Genomic DNA, 21,242 nt, shown 5'->3' with positions numbered 1-21,242 from the left:
ACCTCAGTTAATGATTTCAAAACAAGTGGAATGTGGAAATAAATGTACAATAGCTGGGGTAGTAGTATACAACAAAGACAAGACAAAAATGTTCTTTACATTGAACTTGCATTCTGTGCATCAAGCAGGCATCTGTCGTTTACATTCATGACCTTGTCACCACAGAGATGAGTGAAGTCATGACAGATACCTGACATTACATTATCCCCCTTTAACCTTCTCTCTGAGTCACACTCTTCTGATCTCTCATGCCTTCCTTTCTTTCTTCCCCTAGCTTTTAACCTTCCTCTTCTTTTTCTTGACCTTTTTCATTTTCTCTTTCCGCACATATTGCCTCATCTGAATGTTTTCTCTCCTTGCATCTTCAATTTTCTTTTTATCTCTTTCACTCCCAACTGTGCTGCACATATTCTCATACACACTCAAATTCAGTCCTGTACACAGGTGACAGATCTGTGGGACCCTCATGGGATCTGACAGTGTGTGCAAAAGGTCCTTAAATGGTAAATGATGATGCATTCTGGTATATCCTCATAAAAAAGAATGTTGTGCATAGTGCTTTTTTTCCAGTGTCTTAAGATGTTAGATGCCGTGCTGTGTTTGTAAGGAAAACTACTTTGGATAAATTATTCAAGAGGTCCAATCCAAGCCACACAGTTGCCAAACTATAGTGATGGTGTTAAGGATTATTTAAATGTTTCTTTTGACCTTATTTGCAATGGCAGAAAGGTCAGTGTGTCTATTAATGTATCTGTGTATGTATACAGCATGTCCTGTATTGATCTTTGTTTAACAATAGATGAGCCTTGTGTAGAGCATGTACTGTATGTTGATATAATAATGTCTGGAGGAGATACATGTAAAGTGACAGAAGACTAATGTTAGTAATTGCATATTTGTGTGAGTCTGTGCAATAGGGAGGGACTGTCCGTCAACACATGCTTGGCCATGGTGTTTGGTCCAAAACATCGTGACGCTGCTCGTGCTCAGCATTACTTCCTTCAGATTTCCCCACAGGACTTGTGCTACTTCACACTGACAACCACTTTGGAGCCATCAACAGACAAACCTGAGCACACATCCTGACAGGTGTCTCTGTTGCACATACAGAATACAGGCAATCACACAGCAACACCAGCATGCATTTGTTCACCTGAGAGTGCACACCAAAGCCCCACAGAGATAGTGTACATGCAGATTTTTTAGCACCTCATGCTAAAATGAGAAAGTATATGACTGAGCCAAAACCCAGCCCCGCCCACTGGCCGGACATTCTCATTTTCTCATTTAACAGTTAAACAGTAAGTAAAATATGTTTCTGAAAACACCTTATATGCAAAATACTCAATCCAGTAACAGAATCTTGACTCATATTTGATCAGCGCTGCCTAGTTTCACAGCTGTATGTGTCGGTGAAAGTCTGCATAGGTCTGTGTGATCTGAATGTTGTCATCCTGCCATGGAACGAGGAGAGTACAGGCAGACCTTTATAAAGTTCAAGAGACCATCTTGAATTGATGGGAAATGCATATGTGTAGCACGCCAGACTGAAGGGGCCTCAAGCCAGGCCAAGAAGACCTAAATAAGTTATAATAGAACCATGTATGCAACCATAAAACCGGTACAAATCTGCGGGCTGCGGACCTGGATTATGATTGTGGCATTAGGCTGCATTCACATAGCCTTAGGCACTCCGACGATTCGCCGCAGGGTTGTGTGGTGGTTAAATGGCCCATTCATGTGACCTCTTGTTTGTGTGACGTTTTAACTTTTCTTTTTTTTTTCCGGCATCACCCTACGGCCCCCACCACTGCAGCATAAACACACTACATCAATTCAAATGAATTGGGGAACTTGCATTTTTTCCAGATTAGCTGTGATGATCGCTTGTCTAACATTACTTTACTGTTTAGCCCCCAAGCATGAGCATTTTCCTTATCATAGTAAGCTGGATGAAATATGACATCAATAAATTAGGTCTCCACTGGATTAATAATGCAAAAATAATGCTGTGTGGCAGGGGAAAATATTACTACTATTACTTTTACTGAGTATTATGAATAAATAAATAAATAAAACAACAAGAGGGGTGAAAGATTATATGATGCCACTAACAAGAGACAAAAGAACAAACACTCTGTGTCTTTTGAACAAAATCAATATTTTTCTCGGTTTGCATATTGTTGGAAACACTTGGGGTAATGTAATATATGACATCGGTATGTTTTTTTTTAGACATTGTAACACAAAAATGTTAGGGCGCACTCACACTGTCCATCCGTACCGTGCCCTGTGCTTTAGGGTACTTTTCCCCCCTCCCTCTCCCTCCATGGCCCAGGACCGTTTGTACTCACACTACCTGGGCCTCGACGCAATGCTTTTTGCCTGCCTATATGTCTTCACGCCGTCACACGCATTGATTGACGTCATGCCTTCTGGCCACATAATGGAAAGCAGCGCAGAAAACATGGTAACGTTCTGACTAAATCTGCAGTAAACACTCCACCTCCGCATCACATCAGCGTGAACCTTTCACCGCCATTGTTTTAAATGTCCGCACATGGTCCGTCCTTCTTTTTTCTATGTCCAAACAGGTGCATATAGAATGATGTCAGAACCGCCGTAGGCCTCGTGCTCGTGCTCGTAAAAAAGTGCGCACGCTCGGCTCGTACATGTGTAAACGTGCTTTACAAAAGCCCCCCTCTCCCAAACCGGCCGTGGCCGGCAAGGTTGCACTCACACTGGTCAAAAGAACTAGACTTTAGCCGTGAAACATGCTTTGGCATGGTACGGATGGACAGTGTGAGTGCGCCCTTACATGTTGTAGGTTTGAATTGGTGTGCAATTGCTAACTCGACTACGCTGTGTGAGCTACGGTATGCAATCCTTTGTCAATAAACATAACCTGTGTTGTTTCACAGTGCTGTTGAGTCAAAATCTGGAAGTTCCTTTCATGAGTGATATATTACTTAATGTACTGTAAAGAACATTTTATGACCTACAAGTACATAAAACCAATTATACTCACACCATCAACTCTAGAGTTGTTAAGTGAGAGAATTATATTGTTTAAATTGAGTATTTTGTAATTTAAACATTATTAAGGACTGTTTCAGATGGAGTTTATTGTTTATAATGTACTGTTCCTCTCTCCCTGTGCCTAAGCGAACAAAGAGGATTTATGTTATATTCCATAATGTGCAACATTTACAAGCAGTAATATTCGGCCATTTACAGTTTTAAGTATAGTCTTATTTATTAAGTAGAATTGTTTAATGTGTTATCGTATTGTTTCTCCTCTCTCTGTCTCAGTAAACAGTGGAGGTTGTGTGCAATCATCTACACAACATAACCTGAATAACTCCAGTCATGTTAGCTCTGTGCTGGCATTAATCAGAGCCTGGCGTATTAATGAGAGCGCGGCAGCTAGCTAATTACACCCATAGATTCTGCAGCAGCCCATTAAATATACAAATGACAGAATTAAAGAGCCCAGCCTCTTCTGATTAATCTTTAAATGGGGAAAAACTAATGATGTCTGTGCAAACTTTCCCTTCACACATTTCTCCCCCTCTCCTCTCAACGTCAATGCCTGGCAATCAATCATATTAATTAAGGAAAAATAATTTGTATCATTTAACATTTCCTTCTTTCCTGCTCTGTTGCTGCAGTGGTACTGCAGCAATGTACTGTATTAGACATGTCTGGAAATGATCCAAGTCTATTTGTTCCTGAATTCATTTTTCTCTCTTTTTTTCTTAACTATGTTTGTGATGTTTCATCTCTCTTCATTTAATGTGGGTTGTAGAAATACATCTGGATTAATGAAAATTTGAGCAGGCTGTCATCCTCTTACCAATCAGCCAATTTCAGGCTCAAATACTGAAGAATAACAAATGAGGAGAGATGATTTTATAATCTGTTTAGAATCAGTATCCTTAATTCAAAGATGAACAAGGAGAGCAGGAAGTCACATTGTAGCTCTTTAGCTAGAGAAGCATTACAAATAAGATGAATTGACTAACATGCATTTATGGAAACAAGCACTTACAGGATATTTCATATAACAGCATGATTGCATATGGTTATAATCCTGTTTTATCTAAAGTAAGATTCAGTGTGGTAAATATTGACCTCAAGTACCCTAAATTCATTCAGCATTAAGAAGCATCGTTAATCACAAGTGAGGAGACGTATCATTATGGAAACATCCATAATGGCCATTAAATTAAAAGTGAAAGGGCAAGTATCATGTGATTTTACATGGTAAACCTGAAAGAAAAATGTATGGAATCAACAAACTACCAATATTCCTAGAATGGTACATAATGTTGATGGAGAAAAATGATGATTGGCTGTTTCCTACAGAAAGCATTATTACTGCTGTTGAAAAAGAAAACCATCATGTGTAAAGAAAGGTTTCCTCAAGACTTAAAATATCGTAATTTTAAGTTTTGAGGTCAGAGCAGAGGTCGGAGATGTGACATCACAAAAATCTGATCTGTGATCTTTATAAATGATTAAAGAAACTGACTAGTGTTTGTAATGTGAATTTCTGAATGAAATATAATGGGTCTTGCATTGTGAAACGGAACATAAAAGACTATACAAAGATTCAAATACAGTTGTCATTGTCTGAGTTACTAGGTTTCCATAAGACATCAACGGTTGACGAGTCTCTCCTCTGTGATCAATTGACTCTCAAGGGGGCATTACACTGCATTACATTCATAATCCAATTTGGCTTTGATTTGTTCGCTGTTCCATGCGCTTCGATGGGAATAATTGTCTGTAGATGATGCTATTAGTATTGATGATTGTAAAAGGGCGATGGTTTGAGGACTGCCGACACATTCAGGGTCCAGAATAGATCCGGTCTGAAAGTGATTGTCTGATCCATAACCCTTTATGAAGGAGGAGAGTGGAGGAGATGAGAGGCACCCCTCAATAGCAAAAATCATCATCATCTATTTACTGGCAATATTCAGAGACATCTATACACTATTATGCTGAAGGAGCATGGAGAAGATCAGAAATCATCCATTGTTGATTTGGGATAAGAGACGTTCAGAGAACACAATGAACAAGAACCACGAACCATGAGTAAAGATAAAGACGTTATAAGACAGCTGTTGGGATTTAGATATTTAACCAGATTCGCGTTTAGACAGCAGTACACTATCTGCACTAAAGCACAGGTCGGAGATGTGATATCACAAAAATATGATCTGTGCTCTTTATTAATTATTCAAAAAACTGACTAATGTTTGTAATGTCAATTTCTTATTTTGAAAGACTGATTGTCCAACTAAATCAATAAACACTGAATTACAAAAAAACTGTAGTGTAAGAACATGGTTTTAACCTCCAAGACAAGTCACAAAATCAAACACTTAAATCACACTTAATCAAACAATAAACAGATCTTTTTAGATTATTATTGTGACTTGAATAGATTATTTTTCTTTTAGGGTGGCTTACCTTTTCAAATATACTCCTGTCATTCTCTATCAATTTCTATGCGACCTTCAAAGGGCCTTTATAAAAAACAATATTTTATTAACCATGCAGATCCAGTGAAAAATGCAATCTATGTGTGTGTCTGTGTGTGTGTGTATGGAAACTGCTGTTAATCTCAAAGGCCACTAAAATGTCACACTCCACATTCTGTGGCTCTCTTCAGTATTTGGACACTGACATACTGTTTGGGCTGTAAGCTCCAGATGGACATGGATCCCCCACTTTGTGGTAGATATTTGGGTATTTTGAATGAAACAAGATTATGTGATCAACACATAGAGCTTTGTTGACTCAATTACAGTTGATCACGGTCAAATAGGGATTACAGATGAAACCTTTATCTGCACAAAGTCAGGAATTTGTCGGCAGTTTTGGAAAACTGGTTAGCTGACAGATATATTATTATACATAAATAATTTGTTCATCTTTTCATACAGCTTTAACATGACTTTAAAAGGTTTTATCTCTGACCCACATTTAAACATTATGTCCGCACAGAAAGACATAACTGGTTATACAAGGTTTGCGCAGGACAGTGAAGTAATCTCAAGTGGCATCGAAGAGCTTTGCCCGCTCAAATCCCACTGATTAGTATCAGCAGTCATTAATTATGTGCGTCAGACTGGGTGATGTTCTCAGATGAAGCAGAACATGTTTGGCTGTGCAGCTCAACCCTCTAATGATGCTGGTAAACAGAAAAATAATTGTCCTTTAAGATGACTAAGGAAGTCGTTCTGAAGGAATGTCACAAAAGACTAAGAGACTGCAGTGCGATCAGTGAACAGCAAACAGGTATGTGTACATGTGCACATATACTCGCATGTACAGTAAATAGCAATGCAGACAGATATGCCATCTATTTTCTGACAGAAATATAGACATTTGCATTTACCTAGATATACTTTTTTACCTGTGAAGTCCGTGTTGACAGGAAGAGTGTCACTGGGAAACTGGTAGTAACTGTTTCCTGGGAATCTAGTTCCTCTGACAACAGGTCCTTGTGGGTCAGAGAGAGAGACGTCTGTCCTCTCCACCTTAAAAAGAGAATAGTAATAGTAGTAATAATAGTAATAATAATACTAATAATAATAATAACAGTACCTATTAAAGACACAATATTCAAATCTTTATTTTATATTCTAAACTTTATATATTTTAAACTGCAGTCATACTAATGGCACTAAGAGGCAGTAATTGACCCCTCAATGACAGTATTAAGCCATAGGTGACTCGGCTGGAAACTGGAGGTTCGAGTCCCTGTGCGGACCATGAATTGAGAGTGGACTGGTGGCTGGAGAAGTGCCAGTTCATCTCCTGGGCACTGCAGAGGTGCTGTTGAGCAAGGCCCCGAAACCCCAACTGCTCAGGGCGCTGATCCATTGGCAGCACCCTCACTCTGACATCTCTCCATTAATTGCATGTATATAGGTGTGCACATTTGTGCATGTGTGTATTTCGGCCTGTGTGTGTGTAACCTGTATAATAATAATAACAGAGTGAAAAAAATGAATTTCCCTTGCGGGATAAATAAAAGGAATTCTTCTTATTCTTCTGCTGCTGCATGCTGATGTTAATCAGGTATTATGTTTACACCATGTCCAGCATCTTAGTTTAGAAGGTTAGCAGGCTAACATTTGATACTTCAGCACTACATTAAAAAAAAAAACTAATGCTGATGGGAATGTCATTAGTTTTGCTGGTATTCAGTCACACAGTTTGGATTTATGGGTTTAAGAAAGTATTGGACTGAGGGGTTTTAGAAATCATCCAACAGCTGTTGATACATTTCACTCAAATGGTCACCTCATTGTGGTGCCAAAAGAAAAGTCAAATGACAAAAAGTCAAATGACAAAAAGTCAAATGACAAAAAGTCAAATAACAAAAAGTCAAATGAAAGAAATCAACAGGATTCATCCGCTGGGCACCTTGAATGTATCTACAAAATGTTGGGCTAATCCATCAAATAGTTATTGAGATATTTCAGTCACGCCCAAAGCGGTGAACTGAAAGACGACCAACCAACTGACAGTCATACCCTACCTAGAGCCATGCAGCTAGCATGGCTCAAACTGTGCCAAATTACATTTTAGGCCATGAACTACTTTCTTGGCACACAAATACAAAGTGGACGAAGAAAAACAATTCCACCTGGCATATACTGTATTAAGGCAAATACTCTTACAGACCTGATATAGTGGGTGTGGTCCATTGAGTTGTGCTGGGGGGTCCCAGTTTATCTGAATGGTGGTTTCATTTACTGGATGTAACTGAGGTGGAGACAGTCCTGTTGGAGCTGAGGAGAGAAAATGTATCAAATTAGAGACTGAATGCCAACTCAGTGTAATTAAGTATGTTCCTAATATTTGAGATTGCCATTGCCTTATTACATTTCAAAAAAGATAACAATGTGCCACACCTAACATACTCAAAAGCATTCTCATGTTGTTGTTGTTGTTGTAATTATTGAATTTGTGATCTTGATCTTATTTTTTTCTTCAGTAGAAACATGGCTTTAGCTCATTTATCTCATACCTCATGTATGTCTAGACTAGACAAACGTCCAATTTTCATTTACCAGAGGGTCAATTTAATTTCCTTCTTTCACTTTAGATGTTAAATTAAATGTACCTTTGAAACATACTGGCTGCTCCTTGAGCCGTGGCTTCAACATGTTTCATAAATAAATCAACCTGAGACTGGCTGATATGGTGAGAGGAGATATATAGGAATAGAGAGAGAAACATAGCAAGTGATGGACTGGTGTGGAGATGGGAAAGATGTGCGTGCATTAAGTGTCATTCCATCGTTGTGTTTCTGTGTGTATGTGAGTGTGTGTTTCAGTAATGGTCTAAATGGTCTGTGGTAGGAGTAAATTAGCTCTCAGTGACACACATGCGGACCATCTTTAGTGTGAGTTCTAATAGAGCTCTTAAAAGGGAAGTGGACAGCCTGTCTTAGGCGGCTCATCTTGGCACATCAAACCATAAATTACTGCCAATCGATAGCTTACCAGTCTATTGAAATTGAGCTATGGTGACATTTAGAACACTGACTGTGTCACAGGCGCATACACATGCGTACACACAACATATTCTCACTCCCAACCCGTAACATGCGGACACTTGGTCAGGACCCCTTGGTGTCATGTTTTTAACACTCATTCTTTCTTGTGTCATTTTGTGCAGGGTATGGTTAGGTTTAGGCAACAAAAGTACTTGGTTAGGTTGAGGAAAATATCATGGTTTGGGTTACAATACATACGTTTATTAGTTAAGAATGCAACATGGCGTTAGTTAATTACATTTCGTAACGTACTTTAACTTTACGTACGTAAGTTAAAATTGACTTGACATTGACTTTTGGATTCACACAACATACGAAAAGCCCATCCCCAAACTCCTATTTAATTTTACTTTGGCGCTATTATCCCTGCTGACTCATCATCTCACAATGACATGGTGCCCGCTAGATTTCATAGAGATGTTCGTCGCTATTAGACACTGAGGGCCACTGACCAAGCTGCCATGTTTGACTAGTTGGGAGTGAGAACAAGTTGGTACACAAGCACCTTGTCTTTAACGGTCGTGTACTTCTTTGACGTATAAAGTGCTAGAAAACAAATTATTATTTGTGGCTTTGGCTGCTTCAAGATTAAAGAAGATACATAGGTTTGGCACATAATCTCTTTCTGTAGCAGACCTTTATCTTGGGAATAACTTAGCTGAGTTGAAAATGCACTACTGTAGTGGGAACTACAACAGAAGCGGTTTCGCTTATTTTGCGAGGTGTAAATGTCTGTCTGTCTGTGTACAGGAGTGCGATTGCATCCTTACCATGCAAGTTACAGTCACAGTAGATTAAATCAAAATTAAAGTTGGGTTTCACTTTACAGTTATATTCCATGGGGAACAGAGGAGCAGTGTATGGAGGTGGGGTGCAGCAGGTCAGTAGGGTGTAGCTGCTGCCAGCTTTACTTTGTGCCATGTTTAATACAATTGGTTCTGCAGGGTTTGGAAGCTGTGCTGCCTCACTACCGTATTAATATTTTTTAAACAGATTATACTTGTTTTTTACTCAGTTGTTGTAGTTTACACCTGTTGGAGGTAAGCCACGCGCGATGGGGGAAAAATAGACGAGTCGCGTAAAACTAGAGCTGAGCATGTGTGCACGGACTCCGTGGCCTATGCAGCCGCTTCAAGTGGATAAAATGGCTGCGCAGTAGGCATCCCACGAGAGCCATGGAGATCCACCGTTACTCCTCTGGCCTGATAACTGTGCAAAATACAGTCACAAAACTTCATGTGTATAGTGGAGATCAAAATGAAGTTTGAGGAAGAAGATGGGATTGGTCTCTGCAAGGGCACTGGGAGTAGAGGGGTAGGAAGTACGGAGGGGACCCAAACAAACACTGACAAGTGAATATTTTATGGTTACAAAATGTATCATTGCACTCCCAGCAGCTAGCTCAAGGTTTTTAGAGGTGTGTTTGTAGATATAACACTAGAGCACCAGCTTCGCCAAAATAAATTGGCACATCGGCCAAATACATGCATTAGACACATGCACTAATATGCATGCACGGCCAGCCCGGCTACCAAAAAAAACTCTTATATCTGGAAAAACACTATAAACTTTGACTTCAAAGGACAGAAGTATGTGTATTGTGTCATATGAGACAGCTGTCCTACCTAATGATCAATGGGATTCTAATGTGCTGTCCTCTTGTATTTCTGTGTCATGTATTCATTTTTTGTATCTTCTTGTTAATTTACTGAAATGTACTTAACACTATGACACATTCAGTTTGACAAAAGCCACTTGCCTTATAATTTGCAGGCTAAATCACATACATGTACACCCACACACAAGGTTAACAGTCCACCAGAAAGGTTAATTTTAGCTGCCGACATGGTAATGAAGCAGCTAAATCACGGGCCAGCTCCCAGGAGCAATTGTGCATGTGTGTGTGTTTTCTGTTTTTACAACGACTGACATGTCTTAACAGGCTCTTAGCGTACAGTTACACCACGCACACAAGCACACCACTTATTGACATCGCGATCCCTTGCCATGCATATTTCTCTCCTCAAGAAGGGCCTCGGGCCAATTATGCGTAAATCAATAAAGTTCCTGTTCTGTTGAGTGGTGTTACAGTGTGAGTGTGTATGTGTGTATGTGACTCTCTCTGTGTATGTCTTGTAGAACAAGCCTTTATGGATGTAGGATACATAAAACATCACCATCAGCCCCTGATTAGCCACTCACTTTACGTCTTGATCGATAACTTTGTGGAAAGACACACACATTGAAACAATTGCAAATACATCCATGCACATAGACAGAGAGCTCTTTCCTTGTGTCGTTACCTCTGTCTCAGTGTGCACGCTAATGTTCAGTCGTGTGCTTTGGTGTAACTCCAGTGGTTTCGCAGATGCTGTTTGCTCACTTACAGCAGATGGTGGATGGCTCTAATGGCCCGGCCTTATGTGTGGTAGATTTATCATTGCATCAGTACCAACGTTCAAGTACATCCTTTCACTTGATGTGAGTACAATTTCCTCCAAAAACAGTAATCAAACAATGTTCATTTCATTTCTGTAAAATACAATTTTAAGACTAAATTGAACAACTTTTTGGACAAATCATGCAAAAGTTTTCTGTTTTTCTCTGAATAGGGATCAAGGAAGTCCTTTTTTAAAGTTTGACTCTCCTGGTTATGTGTTTAGCATGATTTTTCATCAAATTCACTTTGTGCTTAACTATCAACAGGTATGCTTTAGTAATCTACTGCAGGTGAGCAGGGGAGCACATTATCTTTCCTCACAAAGTAAGCTACCTCAAAACATCAAAAATAACAGGCCTGTCTACTGTTTAAGATCAACATATGCATTATACATTGACTGCTGATACTAATCAGTGGGATTGTACAACAGTATTGATTCCTTTAGAAAAAATAATAAGGTAAGAGATTGTGTCACAAAATAAATACATTTTCATTTTATAATGTATTTTGTACTAGGACTAAGATTTGGGTTTTTGATTTCTCTCTGCACGGTAAGAACAGGTACAATGTATGAAGGGATTTGGGTTTTACAGGGTGATTCAGATACCATAGAAATTGACAAAAAAACTAAACTAAAATCAAATTAAATATATGTATTAGACTACTGACCAGACAAATTCAGTTGGAGATATTTAGACTTTTTATCTGTCTCTGTGTGTAAGAGCAGAAATCTTGAAAAATATAAAAAAAAATAAGACCATAGCATCATAGTATGTGTTTAAACTGAACAAGAAAAAGTGATATGACATGGAGCCACAACAGAAGCTCAACACCCAATAGAGTAGCAAATATTATGCAGATTATTTTTTAAATGTGCCAAACGGCATATGCCATTATCATTTCTTATAGTTGAAACAAGGGACATCTTTGGCATTGGATGAAACAAAATGGTGGCAACAGATGTGGCTGTTAAAAGTACATTCAAAAAGTCAACTGGGTACAATAAGCCATATTGTATTGTACTGTATTACAGTCAATAGAAGTCTTTGGAATCACTTGAAATAAACATTGTCGCTCTGTCAACAGATGTAGCCATTAAAAATACATTTAAAAAAGTCCACCGATTACAATATGAAGTATCATTCATCACAGCAAACACACACACTTTTTGGAATTGTCTGAAATGAAAATATTCGCTATGTCAACAGATGTAGCTGTTTAGAGTACGTTCAAAAGCTCAAATCCCTGAGCAAGTATTTATAGATGAAAGAACCATTCAGCGCACCCATTGTCTATTCACCTAAAAGGATAAACAAAACAAGAACAAACAATGCAAAAAGACATAAAATGAGCAGCAAGAATAGAGACCATGAGTGAACAGATGGAAAAGTCTGTTGGAGGGTCAGGTGTGTGTGTGCAATATGTATATTGCAGAGTGATTCAAGTTCCTCTGCTGCCATGTGCTATTTTGTATTTAAGTGAAATCGCCAGGTAGAGACAGAAGTGAAGAATGTATTGAGTGAAAAATCTACAGAATGCCAGAGAGAAACTGACAGTTAAGACACTGCATGTGTGTGTGTGTGTTTGTGTGTGTGTGTTTGTCATCCTGCACTGATCAATTAGTGCTCATCTCAGTATGTTGAGATGTGTGGCAGAATTATCAAACATAGCTAACTCATTCTACTTCCATAATGGTTATAAATCTAAGAGAGAGAGAGAGAGAGAGAGAGAGAGAGAGAGAGAGAGAGAGAGAGAGAGAGAGAGAGAGAGAGAGATGTGTGTTTCTGTAACTCTGGGTGTGTTTGATTCATGGCCAGCAGGAAATGTGTGCTACGCCACATTTTTCTCCTTGTAATTAACAGTAAATTGTTTTTACTGCCTTGCGCCATGAATATCCCCTCTGGTTAACACGACCAATGCTGTCGCCACTCAAGTACCCAATGACTGACTGTGTGCATTTGGATGTGTGTGCATATGTCTGAGGCTTGTTTTATCAGTTGTTATGAAGAGAATATTGCACAAATTATTGATTCAATACTGCATACAGTGTGTAGCTGAACTGCTATCATCTATCTGTATGCTGTATGAACAATTTATTGGCACTATCAGCATTTTCACCTATTTTCAGATTCCTTTTCTACAAAGAAGATATTTGTTGTCATGCCATATGTACATTAGTCTGTATGTACATATTATTGTTTTACCTGCTGGTAGGGTCTGTCCTGTGCTTGGTAGACTGGAAATGCAACCTGTCTTTGTGCAGAGTGAAAGAGTGAAGTTGTACACATGGTAAGGTTTCAGTCCTTTCACTAAATAAACTGGCTGTGACGATGGTCCCACCCTATGTAAGACCTGAAAAAGGAAGAGACAAAGAAAATTAAAACTTTTTTGATAATTCATGTTAAACTTAATTAGGAAGAAAAGAGGAGAGAAACAGTAGCATGAAACAGGAGTTATACACAGTCACTTCAGGACATAACTTTGTTCACATTACCTAAAAACCCATACACTACTGCTGCACGATTAATTGTGTAATAACTGTGACCATCAGACAACCATGTTTAATTAAACATAATCTGGTAATGTATCAGTTCTTTAATTTTAGAGTGTCTGACATATACAGTAAGTGTTTGGGTCAATACATATTCATTCATTCTCTATTTCCAAGCCTTAAGTGCTGCTGCAGGAGAGAATATACGGGAAAAGCATGAATACACTGTACCATGGGAACAGCAAAAACACCCATAAAATCCAAAACTGAAAATAGAGAAATGTTTAGACTTGTAGTCACTGGCGCAATTTTCAGCCGACCCGAAGATTTAAGGCCCTATTTAGACAATCTATCTAAAGTGTGTGGTGCAAGGGCATTTAGGGCTTGTCTAACTTTTGCTAGTTAGACAGCGCATATTCTGGGCACAAAGTAAGGCACAGGGGGCAAAGAGTTTTTTTGGTCTCTTAATTAAACATAGTTGTGTTCTGGGTGTAACATGAAGACCAATCAGTGTCATCCCCCATTCCCTTTCAATGCCATGTGTGCCTGCAGAGGGCACATTACTATTTATGTTGCAGATTTGAGAAATTAGAGAAGTGAGCGGTTTTTCTGCTAAGAAAACGGATCTGCTTGTTCTCAAAGCAGCTGAGCCTTTGTCATCGCACAGTCCTTTGTCCATTCAACCCCTCCATTTGACAGCTTATGAGCAAATGCACCAATAACCTGTTTAAATCAGGAGGCGGAGGAGGAGGAGCGCTGCTGTAAGTCCCTATGGGTGTGTAACAAGCATGATATGTATAACGGTTCTGATGCCATCCTAATGTACTTGTATGGTTAAATCATCCTGCCACTCAAATTAATTATTTTTACTGACCCTCTATCTGTCACTGTAGGCTTTTATGTATTATATTGATGTATGAGTATTTTATGTATTTATTAGAGAGAATAAATAGCAAAAATAGCACCTAACCACACCTCATTTTAAGACCAAAACACCCATGGATGCACAGATGAGCACAAGTACTTACACGACATGAGCACTGGAGCTAAAAAATATAACCGCATCCGTCTGAAACCAGCAATAACAGATGTGCTTTGCTGTAATGTGCTGTGCACCACGTTGCGCAGGGTGGATGACAGAGCCCTTAAACTTTGGTAAATAGACTTGTATACTTATGTACTTCTTATGTAGTGCCTTTCTAGTCTACTGACTACCCATTTAATCTAATCTAACCATTCACACCACCTTCACACGCAATTCTGGGTTCAGTGTCTTGCCCAAGGACACTTCGCCATGCGGACCGGAAGAGCCGGGGATTGAACCATCGTTCTCTCAGATGGAGGACGACCCGCTCTATTTCTGAGCCACTTTCTGGTCCTGGTCATTATGTGCAAAGAATTGTGTGTGTACGTCTTACCTGACTAACAACCGGAGGAGCATAGGGATTATTGGTCTGTTCAGTGAGCAAGTTGACCCGATATTCTGTGACCTGTCCTCTGGCGATGATCCCTTGACCCTCTTCAGAGCTCCAAGCAACTTTGAGACTGGTGGATGACAGTGCAGACACTTGTGGAGGAGCCATGAACTCTGGGACTGGAAACAGGGCCACACATTAAATCACATCACATTAGTATTTATTTGTTAATGATGGACAAATGCTTAAATTATCAATAACAAATCATTCCCTTTTTTGTGAATTACATAAATCATCTGTCCACAAAACCAATACATAATGTTAAAATAATTATTGTAAGTAAGTATTGTAATACATTTTGAATAATTTGAGAATACATAAAAAGGAATATGTTAACGCTAGCAGAACAGAGCCCACATTTTTCTTGTCTTTGTTACAAATTTATTTATCTATTCTTCTATAACTTATTAATTCATAGGGGGCGGCGTGAGTGCCCGTCGTAATGTGCCCTACACTGTGACTAATACGAGCACCATACAGAGACACCTGCAGCAGTGGTTTTTAGCCTTCACTTTGTTGCCAAGGATTTTCCAGAGGGTTTCCGTGGGGTTTAGAGCTTGACTCTGACATTTCCTCCTCCAAATTTAACTGACTCCTTTAGACACTATGGGTTCAGTCTTTCCATAGACCGACACTGGATATAATGTTTCCCATCAGACCAAAATAAACTGAACTTTAGCAATTTCATGTCAAGGTTTGGGGTTGTTCTGGCAGATCGAATGCACATGTTTATGTGAACCTCCTTCGGCAACATGCAATACATCCACTGAAATTGTCTCCCAATCAACCCGCAATTTTCATGCAAGACAATGCCCCTCTGTCACTCTGCAAAACAGGTTAAGTAGTTCCTTGAAGCGAAGAATATTGAAACAATAAAATGGCCAGCCCAGAGTCCAGATCTAAACCCCATTAAGAATCTCTGGAAAATCCTTGGCGACAAAGTTATGGCTAAGAAACCCACTACAGTTACCGAACTGTGGAAGAGACTGAAGAAGAATGGACCAAGATCAAACCGGAGCAGGGTGAGAAACTAGTGATGTCCTGTGGCTGAAGTCATCCAAAGCAAGGGCCTCTACACTTCCTATTAATTTTTTGAATCCTATAACCCTAAGAAAACATTGTTGAAACCGATTCATTGACATAATGGTTACTGTTCTCTAATTTTGCACTGTTTTTTCACAAAATAAAGGTTTTTGTTGAAGTGCCTTGGTTATTTAAAAAAAAAAAAAAGCAGTGGTATAGCCACAGAGGATATTCTATCAAATTCTGAACATTAAAAAATAACAGTATTTCAGAATAAATCAAGTATTAATCATTTGTTCTCCAATTTGTTTCTCCAGTGTATTTATATATTTTTTATTAAGTAGGCCTAGGTTAATGCTAATCTCGTACAGGAATTCAATTAACATTGGCTAATACAGAACACCAAACTACCATAGATAAGACAACTTTAACCGCTCCCTTCAGGACTGAGTCAACTTTTGCAAACTGGAGTGAAAATAATGTCTTTCAATTAACGTTAATTTTAGCACCATTCTGTAACTCTAGAAACCAGTAACCAGTTTATCCAACCACAGAAAACATGATATCATATCTATCTCCTGCTGAAAATGAAACACTAAACAGAACTTTATAGACATTAAGCTATGATCAACACTTCTATATGGAGAATATAAAGTCACTCATTTCTCACCTGCGGCAGTAATGTCATATGAAAACATTTATCTTAGATGAAGTTTGCTACAACAGCAGGTCAGAACAGTTGGTTCTGTGCTTTGCTAAAAATAGTTAAAACTGGTAACTTACACTGCACATCAATCCCATTTAGGCTGCAGCCATCTATTGGCAACAGGTAGAATTGATTCAGAGCTAACCTATAACAGTTTCATGTATATAAATGCTTGTAAACCTAGAGACTTATTTTTTTATACTGTAAACATCATTTCAAAATTCCTTTATCATTAACTATTAGCTTTCAACTCTGTTCTCAGTTCTGAGCATTAAAAGAAAGTTAGTTAAACAGAATCTACAATTGTAAAGCTCACCATGATGTATTCCACATCAGTGACCAATAGATCTGGAAATTTTTACTAATATTGAACCGGGAATTATTGAAAGAAACTGGGAAACTTGTACACATGCATATCAATCTACCAATCAATTTCATTTACTAATTGCTACATTTCCTAGAGTGCCTTCAGTTGCCTCCACTATAATGTGGCCACAAAGGAATTAGCACAGTCACAACAGTCATTGCAACAGAGTAGGTCCATACCAGTTCATACACGTAAGAACTGAGAAACTGAGAATACGGCTCAAATTAGTATCTATTCAAATTACCTTCTAAAAATAATTTCACTTCTTGATCGTTGAAAACCAGCAAAACATTCTGAAAGGATGCCTTATGTGTGCCTGACACTAGAACCTGACACATTGTTCATCACTGAAATGTGAAATTTTAGACTAATGAACACTGTTGTTGATTTCTTAATATTTTTGGTCACTTAGTTTTCCTTTGACTTCCACCCAATACATTATAAAATGTAGTTTTCAAAAAAATCTACATTTTACAGTGAGTTTATTTAAAATCGAATACTCATTTAGACACAAAGAAACACATTCAAAATCAAGACTTAGTGGATATTATGTGGATTTAATGGATTTAAGTATTCCATAATTCTACGGTTGTGATAGCCACGATTACATGACAGATTAGAGAGAGGGATTCTTTTATTCTTCTGTTGATGGCATCTAGCTGTGAAATATGCTGTGAAATGTGATTCATGGTAGACATAACCACAGTCATATTCTTTGTTTCTAACACAGCGCTTGCACATTCCCAAACACTGACACACACTCCCCGTTCAAAATGGTGTTATCATATGCTTGTTATCCAGACACAAAGCTTAGAGTGATGTTGGAGGCAATCGTTTAGTCCTAATGAGCCATATCATCTATTTGAAATTCAAATACCTTAATGAGTTCCCCCTCCCCCACACGCAGTTTTTATTTCCTCCCTTCTTCCCTTCTCTACCTTGCTTTTGACAAATACTTTTTTATTTTTTTTATTTAATACAATCGCTTTATTATTAATCCCATCAGCAAAGTTCTCTGGTGGAAAGATTTTGACCTTATTTGATTTACATTCCTCAGATCTCTGATTTATGTCATAATTGTAATACTTTTTACTTTAATGCTGAATTCTTATGCTTAAGGAAAGGTCAACACCACAGCACTCACAACCCATTTTGGTTGAAAGTTTTTTACCCCTGGCAAAACAGCATCATCTAATTTAATATTCAGGTTTAAGTAACAAGAGCAGGATCAACCACACCTGACCATGTGTATATTAGATGAAGTCAGATGTAAGCCTTCCTTTCTAGATTTGCCTGCACAAGACAACAAAAAGTTATTTTTACAAATAGGTTTTATTTTGTATAAAGGGTTTAAAAGAAAAGGTAATTTTTCATGGAGAACAAAACACTGTACAGTGTATTATTTAAGGAAAGGAAGAAAACTATCAATGTAAGGAGTGATTCAAAACTCTTCAATGGTAGTGTATAAATATAAACTTTGAATTTTATGAGAGACATTGTGGGTTTAAATGGGAAGATGGATGTAGTACAGTAGTAGTAGTAGTCTTTTTTATGGAGCCAGCATATAATGGCCAAGAGGGGAAACTGTTGAATAACTGTTGGTAAAAAAACGAATTAAAAATTTCGACCTACATAGATAGCTATCTCAATTGAAATTTGGATAGTAAATTCATTTAACTTTGTCCTTTCATTGAAGACAAATACACCCCATGACATAATCATAATCTATACAAACCTCCCTCCAAGGTGCGTGCTGTGGTCCACCCTGATGTGACACTTCCTGCCATATTGATGCTCACGACTCTCATCTGATAGGTGGAAAATGCTTGCAGACCTCCTACCATGGCGCTGCTCTCAGGGGGTAAGATTGTGCTGCTATTGTTTAGCTGTGCTTTTGGGGAAACACTTGGATCGAGCCAACCAGCACTGAAGAACACTCTCTTCTCAACAGCAGGACTTGAAAGGTTCTGTGATTCCGTCGGTCCACGTAGAAAGACCTCATATCTTGTTATAACACCTGTACAGAAAGCAAAGTGGTAAAAAAGATTGTGCAAAAGATTAGTACTGATGACTACAACAAATTATTTCTGAAATTGTGGAAGAGTAGCAAAAATAGCAGCTATGGGAATTGTTGGGGAAACACTGCACTAGTTTTTTTTTTTTTATTGTAGCTCAACTCTTTTTATTGAATTAAGTGCCAATAAGGTGTGTTTATGATGAAAGAGTCATAGCATCACATGTGCATTAGAAACTGCAGCCCTGCTTAATACTCATCCCTATTGGCAACAGGACGCTGAAATTTGTAAATGTCCTTTAATACAGTGATGTTTCTTTTGAGAAAAATCTAACATAATCTGTTTTCCAATAATTCGAAAACCCTGGCCAGTGTTTGGCCCTGTAGTAGAAAACAGGCTGATAATGACTGGTTTAGGATGAGGACAGAGCAGGCAGCACCAAAATACAATAAGAGACTTCACTGTGGAATAGATATGTGTCCAAATGTTGTTATAAATATAAAATACAAATAAAATCACGTAATATTGAGAGGCTCCATGTGGAACCTCACTTTATCCTGCCCGTTCTGTATTATTTTCCATTCCTTAATACCAATGTCTTTATCTGTATTTCTTACACAAGGATGTGTCCTTCCTTTTCCCACGCCTCGAATATCAATATAGTGCATTCAGAGTTTTTACAACTGCAACAACATTTATTTGAATATTTACGGCTGTGAAGTAGCTTTAGACCCCCAAAATACTCTGTTAACATTATTAGTAACTAACTATTGACAATCCTCCCTACCTCTCCACTACATATATCAAAAGTTATTAAATGGACAATAAATAATTGACCGTGCAATATCCAATGACATATGTGTTTATATCTGTCCCTCTCAAAGTCCAAACCTCAGAAACCACTGATAATGGTATATTAATTAGAGTAAAGCAGTGGTGATATTTTCTTATATTTGATGTCTGTGAATGATATTTTCATTCCTAGATAGGATTTTTTAAATGTCTATTCCTAAACTGAAATGGTTTAATCAATGTATTGCAAGTTAATGGCTTCGTGGAGAAAAGTCCATAAAAAGGAAGTGCTAAAAAGCTGAGGGCAGATGACATAGACAAAAATTACAAAAGGCATTGCTGTGGAGAGACTCCACATTTGCAAATCCAATTAGGAGGTCTAGGCAATATAGGCACCCAGGCAAACCCTGTGCTTTTACAAACATACCCACATTCAACCGGGAAAAGGCAGGTCTTGGCAAATGGACTTTTGCGCTGCATTTAAAATTAATCATTCCCTTTAGTTTCTATTTATTTTCACAAAATCAATGACCACATGCATCATACACATCATTTAATCTGAAGTCTTCTAAATTTTAAAGGAGACACAGAGAAACCATGTAACAAGGCTGAGTATGACACTGAGCGGGAAAAAATTAACAGAGAGAGAAAAAAATAAAGACAAACAGAGCGAGAAACCCAGGTTACAGGGCTTTGTATGACACTGAGCCTTAGAGCCATTACAAAGCTCTCTGGATTTACCAAAGGCAGTTCCAGTTTAGTGCGTACTTCTACGTGTGTGTGTGTGTGTGTGTGTGTGTGTGTGTGTGTGTGTGTGTGTGTGTGTGTGTGTGTGTGTGTGTGTGTGTGTGTCTGTGCGTGTGTGTGTGTGTGAGAGAGATAGATAGATAGATAGATAGATAGAGAGAGAGAAAGCGAGAGAGAGAGAGAGAGAGAGAGAGAGAGAGAGAGAGAGAGAGAGAGAGAGAGAGGGGGGGGGGGGGATCATACGGCTGTATTATTCATTCTGACAGACATTTATTTATATATTTGTTGTGTCATATAATTGTAATATACTAATTAACACACGTGCATTTGTGCATTTTTAATTCCATGGATGTGTGAAGTGTTTACAGTGTGTGCGTGTTTTACAGTACATGAGCTGTGAAGTATGCAAATGTATGTTTGGTGTCCTACCATTTGGCTGACTGGGGGGCTCCCAAGAAACATGCAGTGTATGAGGTCCTGTAGCAGTGACTCTGGGCTGGAGTTGATTTTGTGGGGGGGCGGAGGCTGTCAGAAGAGACAGTGGTGGTGTGGAAGTGCAGCCCCCAGAGGAGCAAGCCTGTGGACAAGATAAGGATTTTGTC

General features: G+C 38.5%; 1 protein-coding gene across 1 annotated transcript in view; it reads right to left on the bottom strand.

Moving 5' to 3' along the window:
• ush2a (Usher syndrome 2A (autosomal recessive, mild)) overlaps positions 1-21,242 on the bottom strand; it is a gene marked incomplete at both ends in the record, with an annotated part of 216,414 nt that overhangs the window by 137,950 nt on the left and 57,222 nt on the right. The window contains 6 exons of the mRNA XM_083919953.1: positions 6,431-6,554; positions 7,708-7,814; positions 13,229-13,376; positions 14,934-15,109; positions 18,822-19,103; positions 21,070-21,217. Of these exons, the coding sequence (XP_083776079.1) occupies positions 6,431-6,554; positions 7,708-7,814; positions 13,229-13,376; positions 14,934-15,109; positions 18,822-19,103; positions 21,070-21,217 (985 nt within the window). The remainder of the gene's footprint in view (positions 1-6,430; positions 6,555-7,707; positions 7,815-13,228; positions 13,377-14,933; positions 15,110-18,821; positions 19,104-21,069; positions 21,218-21,242) is intronic.

The sequence above is a fragment of the Echiichthys vipera genome (genome assembly GCF_963691815.1).
Source record: "Echiichthys vipera genome assembly, chromosome: 1".
NCBI classification, from domain to species: domain Eukaryota; kingdom Metazoa; phylum Chordata; class Actinopteri; order Perciformes; family Trachinidae; genus Echiichthys; species Echiichthys vipera.
The sequence above is the reverse complement of the archived record's forward strand: the minus strand, read 5'-3'. Positions and strand labels throughout refer to the sequence as shown.